This window comes from Micromesistius poutassou (assembly GCF_964030765.1).
Source record: "Micromesistius poutassou genome assembly, chromosome: 15".
Taxonomy (NCBI): Eukaryota; Metazoa; Chordata; class Actinopteri; order Gadiformes; family Gadidae; genus Micromesistius; species Micromesistius poutassou.
This window is the reverse complement of record NC_140285.1, coordinates 858,172-880,034: the sequence shown is the minus strand read 5'-3', so window position 1 is coordinate 880,034 and position 21,863 is coordinate 858,172. Positions and strand designations below refer to the sequence as shown.

At 41.0% G+C, this 21,863-nt stretch overlaps 2 protein-coding genes across 3 annotated transcripts in view; both read right to left on the bottom strand.

The window, feature by feature from the left end:
* Positions 1-21,863, bottom strand: part of LOC311359602 (uncharacterized protein) — a 174,366-nt gene that overhangs the window by 28,589 nt on the left and 123,914 nt on the right. The window contains exon 16 of one of the 2 annotated variants that reach the window (XM_084479653.1): positions 4,648-4,924. The exons of the other annotated variant lie outside the window; for it this stretch is intronic. Within the exon in view, the coding sequence (XP_084335779.1) occupies positions 4,719-4,924 (206 nt within the window). The 3' untranslated portion in view covers positions 4,648-4,718. Of the gene's footprint in view, positions 1-4,647; positions 4,925-21,863 lie in introns of those variants that run through there. 2 annotated transcript variants of the gene reach the window in all.
* Positions 19,625-21,015, bottom strand: LOC311359662 (tumor necrosis factor receptor superfamily member 14-like; the record flags this gene model as incomplete). Its single annotated transcript, XM_084479725.1, has 5 exons — positions 20,821-21,015; positions 20,594-20,719; positions 20,209-20,341; positions 19,983-20,107; positions 19,625-19,662 (listed from the first exon to the last, which is right to left on the bottom strand). Exons 1-5 carry the CDS (start codon positions 20,978-20,980, stop codon positions 19,625-19,627), a joined length of 582 nt encoding a protein of 193 aa, XP_084335851.1. The 5' UTR covers positions 20,981-21,015.

The window sequence follows — 21,863 nt, the reverse complement described above, 5'->3', positions numbered from 1 at the left end:
AGTGACCAGGTGCTCTCGGGTGACTGGGAGTGCCCCATCACTGGATGACATTGAGCCTGGGCTGGGAAGGCATCCCAGCCCAGCAATCTCATCCTGAGATGTAGCAGGCTTCTCCACCTCTTTCTCCACCTCAGCTTCATCTGAAACAGCTGACATAAACACACTGTCTGCTAACAGGAAATCAGGGACATTCTTTTCATTCTTACTCGCATGAGCACGCGTAATGGCGCAGGTGGGAAACACAGTGGACGGTATGCTGAGCTACTGGAGATGATTCATCACCCACTGGTGAATCTAACACTTCCAGTGCAGGGTGGACTTTATCTCCGGCAATGTCATTTCCCAGCAATAAAGGAATGACAGCCATCAGTAACCCGGCTGACGGCCTTGTCGAGGTCAAGGGCAAAAAAGTATCTACCAACCGTCTTTCTGACGGAGAGAGGCAGAAACAACAGGGGGCTAACAGACGTCGGCGCATGCACCGATGTGGTTTTAACAATAAGTAGCCAGCAGACTGGCTATTATTTTTGTGAAATGAATATGCATAAACGAGTAATGTATGGTCTTTCAACAATTTCAAGTGATTAATATAACAATTTACGAAAAATATTTTTAAAGCTTGTTTCATGTGGTGCCCCCCCCCCCCACTGGATGTCAATGGTTGGCATATAATATGAATATTTATGATGTCATTTCAAATTGAAATCGGTTGACAAATGTAAACAATCTGATCCAGAAAAAGAGCAGTTCCCCCATTTGCTTTTATCTGCAATAGGTCAAGCAGTCACTGTGGCGTCTATGTAAATATGTCTATGAAGGCAGGTGACATAGCTACCATCTCTGTTCTCATTGGTAGTTCATCCCCAACGGGGAAATATGACTCAGAGATGTAGGCCCCCGTTAATAATAGCCATAATAATAGCTCTTGGAATCATGGTCCATTGAATCATGGTTTATTTTTGTCATTGATCTTTACTTTTATAAAAGATGCAATATACTGTAAACAGGGACCCGGTTTTATTTCAGAAGCTGCTGGAGCTTCCCATCGAGGAGGTCACTTGCTCCTAGAATGATGCAATGGTTTATTTCTTTGTTTATTGTGCGTTTGTCGTTCATAACGGTAACACAAAATGCTTAACAAGGGAAATGACACAACAAGAACAAGACATTTGTTTATAGTTTGAGATGTTATATTATTGACCGATTGTTAAAAGTAGTTAAGGTTTTGTAGGATGTTAGTAGGGTTATTTTTTTCTTAAATATCAAAGTATTGAAGTACAACTACCATGTAAATGCGTGTGTGTGTGTGGGTGTGAGTGTGTGTTGTGTGTGTTTGTATTCTTATAAAAGGGGAATGACAGGTCCGTCAGCTAGAATCAATAGGACGCTGGTATGAAGCCCTTGCCTGAACATGTTTTTTACCCACAATGCACTTGACTGTGACAGAGACAAATTCCTCATTCCATACTCGATCATTGCCTTGGAAAATGTCACAACAATAATGGGGGGGGGGGGGGGGGTTTGGGTTACACAATAATAGTATATAGTATAGTATAACAAAAATAAAAATGTCTTGTTTCTCGGAAGAGAGCTTACATTTTGACTGTTTTAACGTTTTCTTTGTTTTAATTGTCTTAATTTCATCACTAGTTGTATTATTCCCCAGCCCTGAGCACCGTCCCATGATAAATACATCATTAAAAAAGGTGAACCAGTGAGATCATCACAGCCCGAACATGCTGGATCGTTGATGGGTATAGTAGAGTGTAGCGTGTGTTGAGAGATGCTAAGGACATCCAGGGAGCAGTACAGAAAAAAGAAGCATAGGACAAAAAGGCAGAGCTGTAGTCAAGACAACGTTTTTCGAGTCCAAATGAACGAGACAGTCAGGACCGAGACGGACAAAAAAGACTCCTCTTAGAGACCACTTACTTACCTGTTTAAAATGTTTGTTATGCTAAAAACATGGTATATCATCCATTTTAATATGATCATTTTGCACTATTATTTGTAATGATCAAAAGCAAGTGCAGTGTCACAACACAGTATAGGATCAAATGATGTCACATCGTTTACTTTAAGTAGAGCCTTTTCACTTAAAAGTCCATAATGGGTGAAGGAAAACTAGGGCTGAACGATTTGGTGAAATAATCGAATAGCGTCTTCTGTATTATTCATTAAACACAAGCAATAAATCGATCTATAGTATGACCAACACAACATTGGAAGCAGTCGACATATCAACTGCTCTTTCCTTTGTATTGAGATGAATTGATGCATGAATTGATGTAACATCTTTATTTAACTAATGAATTGTAAAAGAAAAATCATCGGGTCTTCTTGTACTGTATATAGGGCCCATAATTTGGTGCTACACCCCTGGCTGGGGTTGGGGGGTGTCAACTTAACCGCTAACACCATAGACGTTATCAGTACTGTAATAAGGCTATTTGGAGCCAAACATATAACGTTACAGTTCAGTTAAAGGGGACATATTATACCACCAGGTGTGAGTGTGATTAGCCGTTACAAGCCGTTTTGAAAATGTGCAGCTTCTGACATCACAGGTGGGCGTGTCCACAGAGATGTATGACGGATAGATGAGCAACGTTTGCTACAGTCCACTGGGTAGGCTGGTAGCCTGCTACCGAGCAGGTTAGTTTGGTCGGATAAATTGCCAAGGTTACTTAGCGGAGATTCCCTTAAGTCACGTTAATGGAACGGAACTCTAACTGAAAGTAGCGAGGCTCAGAGAAATAAGCCTGGCTTTGCCTTTAGCTCGGTTGATGGAATACCTCTCTAGTCAGTTCAAAAGGCCCTGTAGTCTACCTGCCTGGTTCCTGTCTGGTTCCTGTCTGGTTCCTGCCTGGTTCCTGTCTGTCTGGTTCCTGCCTGTCTGGTTCCTGCCTGTCTGGTTCCTGTCTGGTTCCTGTCTGGTTCCAGCCTGGTTCCTGCCTGTTTTCAGACCTGCGGTTCTGCCCCCTGACTTCTCTTCAGAAGGTGACCTGTCTTGTCCTCCTTTGTTTGGATTGTTTCTCTGTCTTAGTCTGCAGCGGCCTTGGGCCCTTTTTGTGCTTTTGCTATCTTCCCGTGAGACCGGACATTAGGTGGAGTTTCCAGGTCCCTTGTCACAAACAGACCACAAGCTAAGACGCAACGTTCCACCCTTTATTCATGGGCTCTCACAGGATACAAATTTTTTAGGGCCGATGCAGATATTTTTTCATCAGCCTTAGCCGATGACCGATACGCCGATACCGATTTTCTTGAGCCGATAGTTGGAGCCTACCCTGGAAATCCAGAGTTCTCGTGAGAGCACAATTTGAATTTGCTCAGCGAGTCACTCTGGGAACGAGCAATGTAATGTATATAATATAATGTATCTGATATAGCCGGGCCAAAAGCGTTGCTGTTTTACCGACCGGATACGGTAAGAGTCTTATCTATTGGTTAGCTCCGCTGGTCAATAAAAGTATTTATCTATCTGGTCTGGATACGTCACCCCTTGTATTCTTCTAATTGCTCGTAGTGTTATTCAATTGCGTGCAGTGATATTTTCAAATGCATGCTTGGTGCCGCCTCTCGAGTTGGGCCGTTTTCATCACCCTACAGCTTTCTAGATGTGGCTCTGGATTTCCAGGCTAAGCTGATCCTGCTTTTGCTCCCTCAATTTACATCATAAAAATGAAACAATGATGATAACAAATGTTATAAGTCTCAATTTAAAAAAGGAACATTTATTGAACTGTCTGTATATCATGCCAGGAAAAAATATATTAAAAAAATAAAATCATTTTTTTTTTAAATCGGCCAAAAAAAAGAAAGAAATCGGCTGATACGATACATAAAAAACGCAAATATCGGCCAACCGATATATTAGTCGATCACTACAGTATACCCCAACAACCAGCCCTCTCTTACTCAACTTGATCACAAACAATAATATGTTACTAACAATGTTGACACATGAAAGAAGGCCATTTAATGCTAATCCCAGCCCACCAAATGCTTCCTGATCAACTCAAGAACAGTAGTAAAAAAAGTTCAGGAATTACACTTAAAAAAACTAAATCCATTAAATGTAAATAAGATCTCCTCATTGAAATACAGTGCAGTACATTTACAGATATTTTCATTAAAGGTTTTGCATCTGTTATTTTACATATTATTCCCTAAATGATTACGGTCAAAAGCCTTAAAAAAAGTGATGTTTCTAAAAGTTTAGCAGACAAAGAACAACAAAAGATACTTGTATGGGTAAAATATGTATGCGTCAATGTTTACAAAATAGTTTAAACGTTGTAAAAAAAATCATCATAAATCAATCATCGTGGCCAAAATTTTCCCAAGAGAGGTGGAGCTTGGACCCAAGCCAACGTTACCCATCATAACCCAGGACGCCTCACAGAGCACACCTCACACTATCTATTAACCCCTCACTTGTCTTTGCTCTGTGAGCCACATATAGAAGAATAATGTGAGGATTGATCTAATAATGATGATAAACACACCACGCCACTTCTCCTGTGAAAGCTGGCATCAGGAAGGAATCAGACTGGTGTATTTCCTCCTCTAGTTTCTGAGTTTGATTCATCAGATTCACTTTCAGGTTGATCCAGAATTTCTTTATTATTATATTTATTACTTTGTCTCCTGTAATGTCATTCCCCTTCAATAGTGAAACACGGTCGATGGGAAACTTGGGACTAATGGCGATATTAAAGAATCCTGTTACCATCTTTGGGCAGAGTTTGGACTGGACCCATCTCAATGTCTAGCTGTCCAGTACCAGACCTGTAGGCATCCAGACGTTGGTCATCATCATGATCATCCATAGTTGCATCAGGGATAGTTGTTCTTGAAGTGTGTTCTTGTTGGTCCCCGGTTGGTGCAGGAGAGTCACTGGACGTTAGTGGTGTAGTTTCTGGAAGAGAAGGCAGCAGAGAGTCAGGACACACAGCCAGCCTCCACATGCAGCAACACTCACTGAAGACTGAAGCCCAGTGGAGCAGCTCTGACACATGTCTGACACAAACAATATGCTCTATTTGGTCTGAACGTGGCAGATATATTTGACATCAGGAGAACTCTGACTATACACCTAGCCAAAATCAAGTATTTTACTGCATAATTTTAATCACAGCGATATCATTTGACTTGGGAGGGAGTCAGTAGCCCTTACAAACTACTGGATATTAATAAATGATCAGTTACTCATTTACAAAGAGAAACATGTGGAATAAAAACGTACCATTTAACTCCATGTTCGGTTCCTGGGTTTTCTTTTTCTATAAAATAAAAATGTAAATAAAATATCAACATTAGGTTCATTACAAGGTCATCATCTAATAACTCCACCACTGCCAGCTAGGGTCACACATATTATTGTGTTCTGTATCAAACCAGTGATAACACTTACCTTCTGGTGTCTTCTACAAACCAATGCTATGAAGTGATAAACAAAAAATGTCAGGACAGCAGTCACTATCATTCAGCATAACCCTGATACATGTTAGTTGAATGTAACGTGATACATGTTAGTTTAATGTTATTATAATACATGTTAGAGTTTAATGTAACCCTTACCTCCCAGGATTATGATTGATATTATGAAACATATCCATCCTATTATTATGAACTGCTCCGTATATTCTAATCATGTAGAATCAGTTGAACCAGTTCCTGGTTTCCACTCTGAATTAGCCTCTACACAGAAGAACATCTTGACAGACTGAATACGTGTAGGGAGACGGCTGCCATTATCGTGGTCAAACAAGGACAGAAGTCTTTCTACCCTTTGTCCCTGCTCTGTGTTGTCATGACGACTCAGTGAGCTACGTTATAAACGCCACTGAGCTGACGTTATGCTGGCCACATCGCCCCAGCTATGAGAGTAGTGTCTTATATACATGGATAGCTCCATTCTATAATCTAATATCTAGATGATGTTGTTCAGTAGGTCTGCCACTCTGGTCCCTCTGCTAGGTAGGCTCTGACTCTCTGGTACAATTAGATGAAATGTTTTTAATCACAGTGATATCATTTGACTTGGTGTGAGTCAGTAACCCTTGCAAATCACTGGATATTAATAAATTATCTGTTACTCATTTACAAAGTGAAGCATGTGAACTTACCAGCTGACTCCCACCACCTTTTCGGTGTTTCCTTTTGCAATAAAATAAAAATGTAAATAAAATATCAACATTGGGTTCATTACAAGGTCATCATCTACTAACTCCACCACTGTCAGCCAGGGTAAAATATTATTGTGTTCTGTATCGAACCAGTGATAACACTTACCCTCTCAAGACTTACGTTAGCCAATTCTATAAAGAGATAAACAATACAGTCACATGTCAGGACAGCAGCCACTATCATTCAGCATAACCAAGACACATTTTAGAGTTTAATGGAACCATATGATTATAACTGATAGTGAATATTTAATAGAATCATAGCAACGATGTGTCTGGATTAGTTCATATTGTCATTAGTTACATAACTGCAGCTGTAACACAATTAACACAACTCACCTTCATCAGGCTGTGTTTCACTGGAGGGAGCTGGAGGGCTGGATGTTTCTAGACCGGCAGGCTGTGTTTCACTGGAGGGAGCTGGAGGGCTGGATGTCTCTAGACCTGTAGGCTGTGTTTCACTGGAGGGAGCTGGAGGGCTGGATGTCTCTTGACCTGCAGGCTGTGTTCAAACATACAGTTCATCCATACTGTTACACCACTGCATTAAGTCCTTCATTCTACTACATATAAGTTAGCACTGTACAAATACACTTTATATAATTTGACTAAGACATTCAATTAATTAGTAACAAGTTGTAACTAACATTCAACAATAATAATAACAATAATAATAAAGACGAAATAGCAGTTTATTATTAATGACACAGAGACCACAAATAATGGGCTGAACGTACAGGCTCCAGAGAGGGGTGAGGTGTGGATGGGAGACCAGAGGTCTCTTCTCCAGCAGCTCCACCTGGACGGTTATAGAGTAGATAAAGTTAGCCTTACATTACCAACAAGACCTGTAGCTGCTGCTGCAGAGTAGCTAGCTAGCCACCACAAGCGCTCTGCTGCGGGGTTTCTGAAGCGTCTCAAGCGGTTCTGTACACTAGTGGCTGCTCTGTCTCGGTGCTTGGGGTCTAGTCTATCCTTTGTGGCAAACGCATTGAGACGACCAAGCGATCAGAGAGAGAGAGTTAGCGACTTTCCACATGTGACTATGTCCGGATTTCAAAATAAAGGGTTAACACAGGGTATATACAAAGACTGCAGGGCCTACACAAAATCAAGCATTTTTAAATGTTCATAATTTTAGAGAATTAAAATCCTACATTACATTAAAATTACACATTGCTCTTTAAGTTCTGACAATGAGAAAAATTAAAATTCTAACTATACACTATACAGGATTTGTATTATATCATTTTAGAGAATTTCAAAATTAGAGTCCCACATTTGTACATTGAAATTACTTTATGTCTGACACAAACAATATGCTCTATTTGGTCTGAACGTGGCAGATATATTTGACATCAGGAGAACTCTGACTATACACCTAGCCAAAATCATGTATTTTACTGCATAATTTGAATCACAGCGATATCATTTGACTTGGGAGGGAGTCAGTAGCCCTTACAAACTACTGGATATTAATAAATGATCAGTTACTCATTTACAAAGAGAAACATGTGGAATAAAAACTTACCATTTAACTCCATGTTCGGTTCCTGTGTTTTCTTTTTCTATAAAATAAAAATGTAAATAAAATATCAACATCGGGTTCATTACAAGGTCATCATCTAATAACTCCACCACTGCCAGCTAGGGTCACACATATTATTGTGTTCGGTATCAAACAGTTATAACACTTACCCCCAGAAGTCGACCAAACCATCCTATATAGAGATAAACAATACAGTAACATGTCAGGACAGCAGTTAATATCATTCAGCATGACCCTGATACATGTTAGTTTAATGTAACATGATACATGTTAGTTGAATGTAACCATGATACATGTTAGAGTTGAATGTAACCCTTACCTTCCAGGACTATGATTGATATTATGAAACATATCCATCCTATTATTATGAACTGCTCCATATATTCTAATCATGTAGAATCAGTTGAACCAGTTCCTGGTTTCCACTCTGAATTAGCCTCTACACAGAAGAACATCTTGACAGACTGAATACGTGTAGGGAGACGGCTGCCATTATCGTGGTCAAACAAGGACAGAAGTCTTTCTACCCTTTGTCCCTGCTCTGTGTTGTCATGACGACTCAGTGAGCTACGTTATAAACGCCACTGAGCTGACGTTATGCTGGCCACATCGCCCCAGCTATGAGAGTAGTGTCTTATATACATGGATAGCTCCATTCTATAATCTAATATCTAGATGATGTTGTTCAGTAGGTCTGCCACTCTGGTCCCTCTGCTAGGTAGTCTCTGACTCTCTGATACAATTAGATTTAATGTTTTTAATCACAGCGATACAATTTGACTTGGTGTGAGTCAGTAACCCTTGCAAATCACTGGATATTAATAAATGATATGTTACTCATTAACACAGTTAAACATTTGGAATAAGAACTTACCACTATCCAGTTTTTCAGTTTTCTATAAGATAAAAATGTAAATAAAATATCAACATTGGGTTCAAAATAAGGTCATCACCTAATAACTAGTATAGAATTACCAAGAAAGTATTACCAAAACTCCACAACAATGTATGCTTTCCAACCAGAGATAAAAACACACTTGACCAAGTATATACAAATATACAGAGGGCATATAAAGCTGCACCATCCCCACACCTCGGATTATCAGATCATATCTCCTTGACACTGATTCCATCTTATGAACCAGTTGTCTGTAGAACCAAACCAGCTGTGAAGACAGTACAGGTATGGAGTGAGGAAGCTGTTACATCACTACAGGACTGCTTTGAGAGCACAGTATGGGAGGTATTTTCACAGGGAGCCAACTTGGAGGACTACACCTCTAACGTCCTAGACTACATTCAGTTTTGCACCGAGACAGTACTGCACACCAGAACCATCAAGGTGTTCCCTAATCAGAAACCCTGGTTTGACAGTAATGTGAGGTTGCTGCTCAGGGCGAGAGATACTGGCTTCAGGTCTGGTGACATGCTGGCCTATAGAACTGCCTGACGAGACCTAAAAAAGGGCATTAAAGAGGCCAAAGGCAAGTACAGACAGCGCATTGAGGGTCACTTTGAAAACAAGGACCCCAGGAGCACGTGGAGAGGCATCAAAACTCTAAATGACTACAAATATAAGACCACACTGGTTAGCGAGGACAGGGACCTCCCAGACACCCTAAACCACTTTTTCGCCCGCTTTGACAAGCAGCACAGTGGGGTGACAGTGGAGCGTCAGGTGACAGGGCCAGAGGAGGACCAGACACTCACTCTTCAGCACCACCAGGTGAGGTCCCCCTTGAGAAGGATTGACACCAACAAGGCTACTGGCCCTGATGGGTGTCGGGCCGTATACTGAGATCATGTGCCGACCAGTTAGCAGGAGTTTCTACAGACATCTTCAACCTCTCTCTGCAACAAGCTGCAGTTCCCACCTGCCTTAAGACCACTACCATCGTCCCTATCCCCCAAAAATCTGTCATTACCTGCCTCAATGACTAGCACCCAGTCGCCCTCACCCCAGTAATCATGAAGTGCTTTGAGCGGATGATACTGACACAAATCAGAGACCACATCCCTGTGGACCTTACCTAACTGCTGCTAGAGAGTGGCAACCTGTATTTCGTTGTGTAGTACAATGACAATTAAACTCCTTGAACCTTCACACATGTTATTGTGTTCTGTATCAAACCAGTAATAACACTTACCTCCTGAAGTAGAGCACGCAAGTCTATATAGAGATAAACAATACAGTAACATGTCAGGACAGCAGTCAATATAATTCAGCATAACCCTGATACATGTTAGTTTAATGTAACATGATACATGTTAGTTTAATGTTATCATGATACATGTTAGTTCAATCTAACCACAATACATGTCAGTAGTTTAATGTTATCATGATACATGATAGAGTTTAATGTAAAGATATGCATCCTATTATTATGAACTTCTCCATATATTCTATCTAAGTTATCTGTTACTAATTTACAAAGTGAAACATGTGGAATAAGAACTTACCATCTAACTTCCTCTCCTGTTCCGGTGTTTTCTTTTTCTATGAAATAAAAATGTAAATAAAATATCAACATTGGGTTCATTACAAGGTCATCATGTAATAACCACCACTGCCAGCTAGGGTCACACATATTATTGTGTTCTGTATCAAACAGTTATAACACTTACCTCCAGAAGTCGACGATACATGTCTATATAGAGATAAACAATACAGTCACATGTCGGGACAGCAGTCACTATCATTAGTTAGTTTAATGTCACCATGATACATACATTTACATTATATAGATTTAAATAACATGTATCATGGTTATAACCATGATACATGTTTGTTTATTGTAACTATGATACATGTTAGTTTAATGTAACATGATACATGTTAGTTGAATGTAACCCTCACCTTCCAGGACTATGATTGATATTATTAAACATATCCATCCTATTATTATGAACTGCTCCATATATTCTAATCATGTAGAATCAGTTGAACCAGTTTCTGGTTTCCACTCTGAATCAGCCTCTACACAGAAGAACATCTTGACAGACTGAATACGTGTAGGGAGACGGCTGCCATTATCATGGTCAAACAAGGACAGACGTCTTTCTACCCTTTGTCCCTGCTCTGTGTTGTCATGACGACTCAGTGAGCTACGTTATGAACGCCACTGAGCTGACGTTATGCTGGCCACATCGCCCCAGCTATGAGAGTAGTGTCTTAGATACATGGATAGCTCCATTCTATAATCTAATATCTAGATGATGTTGTTCAGTAGGTCTGCCACTCTGGTCCCTCTGCTAGGTAGGCTCTGAGTCTCTGGTACAATTAGATTAAATGTTTTGAATCACAGCAATATCATTTGACTTGGTGTGAGTCAATAACCCTTGCAAATCACTGGATATTAATAAATGATCTGTTACTCATTTACAAAGTGAAACATGTGGAATAAGAACTTACCTAAACACTTCCTCCACTGATCCCGTGTTTCCTTTTTCAATAAAATGAAAATGTGAATCAAATATGAACATTGGGTTCATTACAAGGTCATCATCAGTGGTGGATTAAGGTGGTCATTGGCCCCTAGGCTACTATTTGTGTGAGGCCCCCTTACTGATCAAGCAGAAAAAACTAAATTTTGTGCCATGTGTAAAAGCATGCTAGGAATATTACATGGCCCTCACACACACACTTGGGGAGCACTGGCACACACACACATTGAGACGGCCTTCACTAAAACACCAATGATACAGAAACAAGTGTGAATTCGCCATAGCTGCTGCAACCACATATATCTGTGGACCGACCGACAGAGAACTCCTTAATGAGGCTGGTGAAATCTAATTTACGCAGAATATCTCTTTCAATGGACGGATCAGAGACGGGTGATTCAGTCTGTTTTGGCCCATCGTGGATCTCAGTCTATCTTCAACTAGCGCCAATTTTGAAAAAGAGCGTTCCCCACTGGCATTGGTCACAGGCAAAGTCATGAATAGTCAGAGTGCTTTATCCACCAATGGAAATACTTGTGCTTTTTGCTTTTTCAGACATTCTGCCTCTTTGCTGTTCAGCAGACGTGACGTATTCCTTTACAACCAAACTGACTTTATGAACCTGGTCACATGACATGGCCCACACATCTACCCAATCAGCTGCTTCACTTTTTAATGGTTCTTGTTATGGGCCAATAGGGGTCAAGTCTTTTTTTATTTGAAGTAAAATTGAAAATAGTCTGGCCAACCCAGGGCCCCTTGCACACCTGGGCCCCTAGGCTCAGCCGAGGCTAGCTTGTGTGTTAATCCGCCTCTGGTCATCATCTAATAACTCCACCACTGCCAGCTAGGGCCATACATATTATTGTGTTCTGTATCAAACCAGTAATAATACTTACCATCTCAGGTATTAGATTAGCCAATTCTATAGAGATAAACAATACAGCAACATGTCAGGACAGCAGTCACTATCATTCAGCATAACCCTGATACATGTTAATGTAACCACGATACATGTTTGTTTAATGTAACCATGATACATGTTAGTTTAATGTGACCATGATACATGTTAGTTTAATGTGACCATGATACATGTTAGTTTAATGTAACCATGATACATGTTAGATTTTAATATAACCCTTACCTCCCAGGACTATTGATATTATGAAACGTATCCATCCTATTATTATGAACTGCTCCATATATTCTAATCATGTAGATTCAGTTGAACCAGTTCCTGGTTTCCACTCTGAATTAGCCTCTACACAGAAGAACATCTTGACAGACTGAATATGTGTGGTGAGACGGCTGCCATTATCGTGGTCAAACAAGGACAGAAGTCTTTCTACCCTTTCTCCCTGCTCTGTGTTGTCATGACAACTCAGTGAGCTATGTTATAAATGCCACTGAGCTGACGTTATGCTGGCCACATCGCCCCAGCTATGAGAGTAGTGTCTTCTATACATGGATAGCTCCATTCTATAATCTAATATCTAGATGATGTTGTTCAGTAGGTCTGCCACTCTGGTCCCTCTGCTAGGTAGGCTCTGACTCTCTGGTACAATTAGATGAAATGTTTTTAATCACAGCAATATCATTTCACTTGGTGTGAGTCAGTAACCCTTGCAAATCACTGGATATTAATAAATGATATGTTACTCATTAACACAGTAAAACATGTGGAATAAGAACTTACCAGTTAACTCCATATCCAGTTTCAGTGTTTCTATTTTCTATAAGATAAAAATATAAATAAAATATCAACATTGGGTTCATTACAAGGTCATCATCTAATAAACAGTATAGTATTACCAAGAAAGTATTACCAAAACTCTACAACAATGTAAGCTTTCCAACCAGAGATAAAAACACACTGGACCAAGTATATACAAATTGTGGTAACCCGGTCCACAAGAGTCAGAGTTCTCACGGCAAGTACCACGGAGAGGTTCCAAATAAAGCCGTAGTCGGCGTTTATTCACAGGTAAGACAGTGAACAGGAAATACATAAACTGTTCTATGGCCTCCGAGAGACTTGAGTAAAAGGATGTATCATCGGCCTTCTACTGGGTCGTCGTTCCTGCGTCTCCCTGGGTTGAGTTCTTGGTCTCTTTTTAAGATGTCCGCCTGGTCTTTTCCTCCCTCAGCAGGTGTTCCAGGTGTTCCCCATCGGGTTGATTGCGGTGAGTGAAGTTGTGCTCTCTGCCGCCGGCTAGTGGATGGCGGCGGTACACGCCGTCCACCACTAGCCCACGGTTCCCCCTGGTGGGGAGCGGGTTGCCACAAAAAATACAGAGGGCATATAAAGCTGCACCATCCCCACACCTCGGATTATCAGATCATATCTCCTTGACACTGATTCCATCTTATAAACCAGTTGTCTGTAGAACCAGCTGTGAAGACAGTACAGGTATGGAGTGAGGAAGCTGTTACATCACTACAGGACTGTTTTGAGAGCACAGTATGGGAGGTATTTTCACAGGGAGCCAACTTGGAGGAGTAAACCTCTAACGTCATAGATTACATTCAGTTTTCCACCGAGACAGTACTGCACACCAGAACCATCAAGGTGTTCCCTAATCACAAACCCTGGTTTGACGGTATTGTGAGGTTGCTGCTCAGGGCGAGAGATACTGTCTTCAGGTCAGGTGACATGCTGGCCTATAGAACTGCCTGACGAGACCTAAAAAAGGGCATTGAAGAGGCCAAAGGCAAGTACAGACAGCGCATTGAGGGTCACTTTGAAAACCAGGACCCCAGGAGCATGTGGAGAGGCATCAAAACTCTAACTGACTACACATATAAGACCACACTGGTTAGCGAGGACAGGGACCTCCCAGACACCCTAAACCGCTTTCTCGCCCACTTTGACAAGCAGCACAGTGGGGTGACAGTGGAGCGTCAGGTGACAGGGCCAGAGGAGGAGCAGACACTCACTCTTCAGCACCACCAGGTGAGGTCCCCCTTGAGAAGGATTGACACCAACAAGGCTACTGGCCCTGATGGGTGTCGGGCCGTATACTGAGGTCATGTGCCGACCAGTTAGCAGGAGTTTCTACAGACATCTTCAACCTCTCCCTGCAACAAGCTGCAGTTCTCACCTGCCTTAAGACCACTAACATCGTCCCTATCCCCCAAAAATCTGCCATTACCTGCCTCAATGACTAACACCCAGTCGCCCTCACCCCAGTAATCATGAAGTGCTTTGAGCGGATGATGCTGGCGTACATCAGAGACCGCATCCCTGTGGACCTGGACAGCCACCCAAAGTTTGCCTATAAAGCAAACAGAGCCACATAGGACGCTTTCTCCATCACAATCCACACAGCCCTGTCCCACCTGGAGTACCCGAAAACATATGTAAGGATGCTCTTTGTGGACTTCAGCTCTGCCTTCAACACCATAATCCCCCATAAACTGGTCCACAAAATCATTCATCTTGGTCTCCCCACCTCACTCTGCTCATGGATCCTGTCAGAGTAGGGGATCTGACATCCTCAACTATAACCTTGAACACCGGTGTGCCCCAGGGGTGTGTACTCAGCCCAGCCCTCTACACCCTCTTCACCCATGACTGCGTACCCATCCATTCATCCAACACCATAATCAAATTTGCTGATGACTCTGCTGTGGTGGGGCTCATTAGTGACAACAATGAGTGCCATTATAGGCAGGAGGTCCAACACATGGCAGAGTGGTGTGTGGATAATATCCTGGTCCTAAACACTACCAAAACAAATTAGATCCTTGTGGACTTTAGGAGGTCCAAGAGGACCACGCAGACCCCACTTACCACCAATGGGGAAGAAGTGGAGAGGGTGGACTCATTTAAGTTCCTGGGGACGTACATCACCAAGGACCTAACATGGGCTACTAACATCTCCAACCCAGAAGAGGCTCTTCTTTCTAGGGAAGCTCAAACAGGCTGGTTTATCCACACACCTGCTCATTAACTTTTATAGGAGCACATTTGAGAGCATCCTCTGCCAGGGCTGCAGTGTGTGGTATGCAGGCTGCACAGCGGAGAGCAGGAGGGACTTGGCCAGGGTGGTTAGGTCAGCTAAAAAGATCATAGGAGCTGAGCTCCCAGACCTGGACTCTGTGTGTGGTGACCGCCTGAAGAGGAAGGCAAGGTCAATAAGCACAGATCAAACTCACCCTGGACACACCTTGTTTGTCCCCCTACCATCAGGGAAGAGGTACCGCACACTGTGGGCCGCACCACAAGAGCTGTAGCCTCCATCACCCCCTCAACCTTCTAACAAAGACCTAAGGACAACTCTCCTCCAGGAGCAGGAGCTTCCAACACCCACAACCCCGCCCGCCCCGCCCCTCCACACACACACAACAGACTTGATGGGCACAATTTGTACAGGGTGATGTGCTGTGTGTGTGTGTGTGTGTGTGTGTGCGTTTTATCTACATATCACTATTTGTATATTTTTAAACCACTTCTGTCATTTGGTCTTTGTCTTTGTGTCATTGTCTTATTGTGTCTTTTTGTATTTTGTGTAGTTCAGACATTTAAACTCTAACTGCTGCTAGAGAGTGCCAACCTGTATTTCATTGTGTAGTTCAATGACAATTAAACTCCTTGAACCTTCACACATGTTATTGTGTTCTGTATCAAACCAGTAATAACACTTACCTCCAAAAGTAGACCATGCAAGTCTATATAGAGATAAACAATACAGTAACATGTCAGGACAGCAGTCAATATAATTCAGCATAACCCTGATACATGTTAGTTTAATGTAACCACGATACATGTCAGAGTTTATTTTAATATGATAAATGTTAGGTCAATGTAATGATGGTACATGTTAGTTTAATGTAACCCTTACCTCCCAGTACTATTATTGATATTATGAAAGATATGCATCATATTACTATTAACTGCTCTATATATTCCACATGTTTCACTTTGTAAATGAGTAACAGATAACCAAGATAGAATATATGGAGCAGTTCATAATAATAGGATGCATATCTTTCATTAAATCAATCATAGTACTGGGAGGTAAGGGTTACATTAAACTAACATGTACCATCATTACATTTACAAAGAGAAACATGTGGAATAAGAACTTACAATTTAACTTCCTCTCCTGTTCCAGTCTTTTCTTTTTCTATAAAATAAAAATGTAAATTAAATATCAACATTGGGTTCATTACAAGGTCATCATCTAATAACTCCACCACTGCCAGCTAGGGTCACACATATTATTGTGTTCTGTATCAAACAGTTATAACACTTACCTTCAGAAGTCGATCAATCCATGCTATATAGAGATAAACAATACAGTAACATGTCAGGACAGCAGTCACTATCATTAGTTAGTTTAATGTCACCATGATACTTACGTACTGCCCTTTATGCCTACTGGCATGTAGGGCAGCAACAAAGGATCTCCCCTCCTGTCTGTTTTGGGTCACCATGATACATGTTATTTAAATCTATAGATTTAAATAACAGATACCATGATTAGAATCATGATACATAGTTTACATAGTTAGTTTAATCTAACCATGATACATATTAGTTGAATTAGTTGAATAAATTTAATGTAACCCTTACCTCTCAGGACTATGGTTGATATTATGAAACATATCCATCCTATTATTATGAACTGCTCCATATATTCTAATCATGTAGAATCAATTGAACCAGTTCCTGGTTTCCACTCTGAATTAGCCTCTACACAGAAGAACATCTTGACAGACTGAATACGTGTAGGGAGACGGCTGCCATTATCGCGGTCAAACAAGGACAGAAGTCTTTCTACCCTTTGTCCCTGCTCTGTGTTGTCATGACGACTCAGTGAGCTACGTTATGAACGCCACTGAGCTGACGTTATGCTGGCCACATCGCCCCAGCTATGAGAGTAGTGTCTTATATACATGGATAGCTCCATTCTATAATCTAATATCTAGATGATGTTGTTCAGTAGGTCTGCCACTCTGGTCCCTCTGCTAGGTAGGCTCTGACTCTCTGGTACAATTAGATGAAATGTTTTGAATCACAGCGATTTCATTTGACTTGGCGTGAGTCAGTAACCCTTGCAAATCACTGGATATTAATAAATGATCTGTTACTCATTTACAAAGTGAAACATGTGGAATAAGAACTTACCTAAACACTTCCTCCACTGATCCCGTGTTTCCTTTTTCAATAAAATAAAAATGTGAATCAAATATGAACATTGGGTTTATTACAAGGTCATCGTCAGTGGTAGATTAAGGTGGTCATTGGCCCCTAGGCTAGTATTTGTGTGAGGCTCTCTTACTGATCACGCAGCAAAAAAATCAATTTCGTGCCATGTGTAAAAGCGTGCTAGGGATATTACATTGGCCCTCACGCACACACTCGGGGAGCACTGGCACACACACATTTAGACGGCCTTCAGTAAAACAGCAATGATACAGAATCAAGTGTGAATTCCCCATAGCTGCTGCGACCATGTATTTCTGTGGACCGACCGACCCACCGACAGAGAACTCCTTAATGAGGCTGGTGAAATCCAATTTGCGCAGAATATCTCTTTCAATGGACGGATCAGAGACGGGTGATTCAGTCTGTTTTGGCCCATCGTGGATCTCAGTCTATCTTCAACTAGCGCCAATTTTGAAAAAGAGCGCTCCCCGCTGGCATTGGTCACAGGCAAAGTCATAAATAGTCAGAGTGCTTTATCCACCAATGGAAACACTTGTGCTTTTTGCTTTTCAGACATTCTCCCTCTTTGCTGTCCAGCAGACGTGACGTATTCCTTTACAACCAAACTGACTTTATGAACCTGGTCACATGACATGGCCCACACATCTACCCAATCAGCTGCTTCACTTTTTAATGGTTCTTGTTATGGGCGAATAGGGGTCAAGTCTTTTTTTATTTGAAGTAAAATTGAAAATAGTGTGGCCAACCCAGGGCCCCTTGCACACCTGGGCCCCTAGGCTCAGCCGAGGCTAGCCTGTGTGTTAATCCGCCTCTGGTCATCATCTAATAACTCCACCACTGCCAGCTAGGGCCACACATATTATTGTGTTCTGTATCAAACCAGTAATAATACTTAATCTACTTTGTTTAAGAATGCTTGATTTTGATTGGCTGGGAGGAGGGCATTAACCCGGCAGGTTGCCCGCTGACTTGTCGGTTGTACTTGCTGCTGACTGAGCACAGAGTCATCAAATAGTAGCTCAATACACCACTTGTATTTTTTTTTCTATCACAGAAATTTCAAACATGAGGTCCATTGTAAAAATAAACCTTGTTTAAAAAAGTTTCTAAAATGTGTCGGAAATCTATCGGAGGGTCAGTCGATACATAGTTTCGCAAGCGAAATACAATGTAGCGACTACGTTATTAAACTAGTGATCAGATGCAGCCTTGTGTGGTTGCTATAGAAGCTACAGCTGAGCTAACGTTATTCACCGTAGTTCTAAAGGGGACTACTTTTTGAGGGAGATGAACTCAAACAGGGTATACATTTATTAAGCATGCAATACGAATGAGAAAAAGCATAATTATTAAAGTATTTGAATTGTTTTGTTATGTTGGCAAGCAAGAAGTAGAATAAACGGGATAATTACCTCAAGGCAGGGCAATAAACAGTTTGATATGCCCGGCTCGTGGACGGCTTCCACGAGCCGGGCATATCAAACAGCCTTACTTACCGTCTCACGTATTTGTTTATCCAATTCTATATAGAGATAAACAATACAGCAACATGTCAGGACAGAAATCACTATCATTCAGCTTAACCCTGATACATGTTAGTTTAATGTAACCATGATACGTGTTATGTTTAATGTTATCATGATACACGTTAGTTTAATGTAATATGATACAAGATAGAGTTTAATGTAACCCTTACCTCCCAGGACTATGATTGATATTATGAAACATATCCATCCTATTATTATGAACTGCTCCATATATTCTAATCATGTAGAATCAGTTGAATCAGTTGCTGGTTTCCACTCTGAATTAGCCTCTACACAGAAGAACATCTTGACAGACTGAATACGTGTAGGGAGATGGCTGCCATTATCGTGGTCAAACAAGGACAGAAGTCTTTCTACCCTTTGTCTCTGCTCTGTGTTGTCATGACGACTCAGTGAGCTACGTTATAAATGCCACTGAGCTGACGTTATGCTGGCCACATCGCCCCAGCTATGAGAGTAGTGTCTTATATACATGGATAGCTCCATTCTATAATCTAATATCTAGATGGTGTTGTTCAGTAGGTCTGCCACTCTGGTCCCTCTGCTAGGTAGGCTCTGACTCTCTGGTACAATTAGATGAAATGTTTTGAATCACAGCGATATCATTTGACTTGGTGTGAGTCAGTAACCCTTGCGAATCACTGGATATTAATAAATGATCTGTTACTCATTAATAAAGTGAAACATGTGGAATAAGATCTTACCATCTAACTCCCTATCCAGTTCCAGTTTTTCTTTTTCTTTTTTCTTTTTCTATAGATAGATAAAAATTGAAACAATACATCAACATTGGGTTCATTACAAGGTCATCATCTAATTGTGTTCTGTATCAAACCAGTAATAACACTTACCTTCTGATGTCTTCTACAAACCAATGCTATAAAGTAATAAACAAAACATGTCAGGACAGCAGTCACTATCATTCAGCATAACCCTGATGCATGTTAGTTTAATGTAAGCATGATACATATGTTAGTTGAATGTAACCATGATACATGTTACAGTTTAATGTAACATGATACATGTTAGTTGAATGTAACATGATACATGATAGAGTTTAATGTAATGCTTACCTCCCAGGACTAATAATATAATGAAAAGTATGCATCCTATTATTATGAACACAATTGCCACATATTTAATACATGTAGAATCAGTTGAACCAGTTCCTGGTTTTATCTGCACCCCAGAATCACATCTGAAACCAGAAGGACAAAACCACGTTTAGTTCAGAGTAGCAGACTGGGTGTTGGACTCCAGGTTTAAAAGGTACTGGGTTTGATAATGAACTCCACTTACATCGTGTGGGGTTGGCATGACAATGTGGCATCTGAGAATGTGTCTTTATCTGCTGAGTCACTACAGAAGAATCCATCCAGGATCTCACACTCAGCATCTGATGTTGGAGTACACGACTTCTTCTCGTTCAGACCTGTCAATCACAAGAATTACAGAGGAATCTGAGACAATCTGAGAGTACACAACTTCTGATATAAACATGAACAACACAACTTCTGATATAAACATGAACAACACAACTTCTGATATCAACATGAACAACACAACTTCTGATATAAACATGAATAACACAACTTCTGATATAACGTGGACAACACAACGTTCTCATCAACACAACATATGGGGGTTGCATGGGGGGCCTTTCTATTTAATAATATAGATGTACCTGTGCCACACTTTGTACAGGCAGAGCATTGCTTCTGTCCGCTAAAGCCTTCTTTGAAAGTACCATCGGGGCACTTTGAGCACAATGTATTGGTTGTCGCTGTGCAATCCCTATTAACCCTATATCCTGTTGGAAAGAACGTTTAAAATATGTTGTTTTCCAATGGATTTGGTTGAAGAAATCATACAGAACTATTTTGGACAACAGCTGGGTTAATGGACTCTTACCACCAGGACATGCAAGGCAGCAGAACTGTCCCGCTCTGTATTCATCGCTGGCACATGATGGTGATGCAGTACTAGCAACGCCATAAGTATTAAAAACTGAACATATTAGGAACATGATCTGTAAGAACATGGTGGTCCAGTTTGTATGACCTTCAACCATCTGATGTTTTTGGCAGATTTTTCTTCTGTGTGTCAGTGCAAGTCTTGTTTTTCAATCATGGCAAAATAAGGTTAATTGTGCAGCTACAGACTTTTCTTGAAGTTCAGAAACATCTGGAGAGAGATAAAAAAAATATTCAGGGTTAATAAATGTAATAACTTGTATCTTTAACACTTTTCTCTAAACCAAAATAATTTGAAGTTTGAAAACATTAGAGCTGTTAAACAAAGTGTTGTTAACCTTGTATGTCTGCATTAACCGTGATCTAATGCTTATCATTTTTCTGTGACAAATACATTTGTGAGTGTTAAAAGTGTGTCACAAATATAATGTACCACTTTTATGTTCATTGGGCTACATCATTTTCTAGACTGATTTGGTCTTTGGATCCTATGTTTAATACAGGATTTCTTTGGGTGGAACACTCCACCTTACTCATCCAATACTAAACCTCAAACACAGTCATCTGGCTGCTGAAGATCTAAGGGCCTAGGGGCTAATCACCAGCCTGGAGGCCTGCGTGTAGGCCTGGACACAATGAGCAGGCACCAGGCCTACAGGAGGTCTGCACCTGGAGTTATGGCACTAGTGATTGTTCAGCAGATGAGACACAGTGTACTGCATCGGTTCTCAATGTGGCAGAAAATGGTCATGCTCTTAAAGTTTGCCTCATAATGACAGAATGAGCGTCCATTCTGATAGGCGCCACAACAACACATTACATTTAGGAAATAATATAATTCATGAAGAAAAAGTGATCTGTGCTGAGGTCAGTGCCGGCGGCAAGGTGGGGCATTTGTGGGCCGTGCCCCCCCTAGCGGCCATTGGTGCCCCCCCTAGCACCGTCAGGCACAAAAAAAAAAATCCCTTTTAGTTATAATTA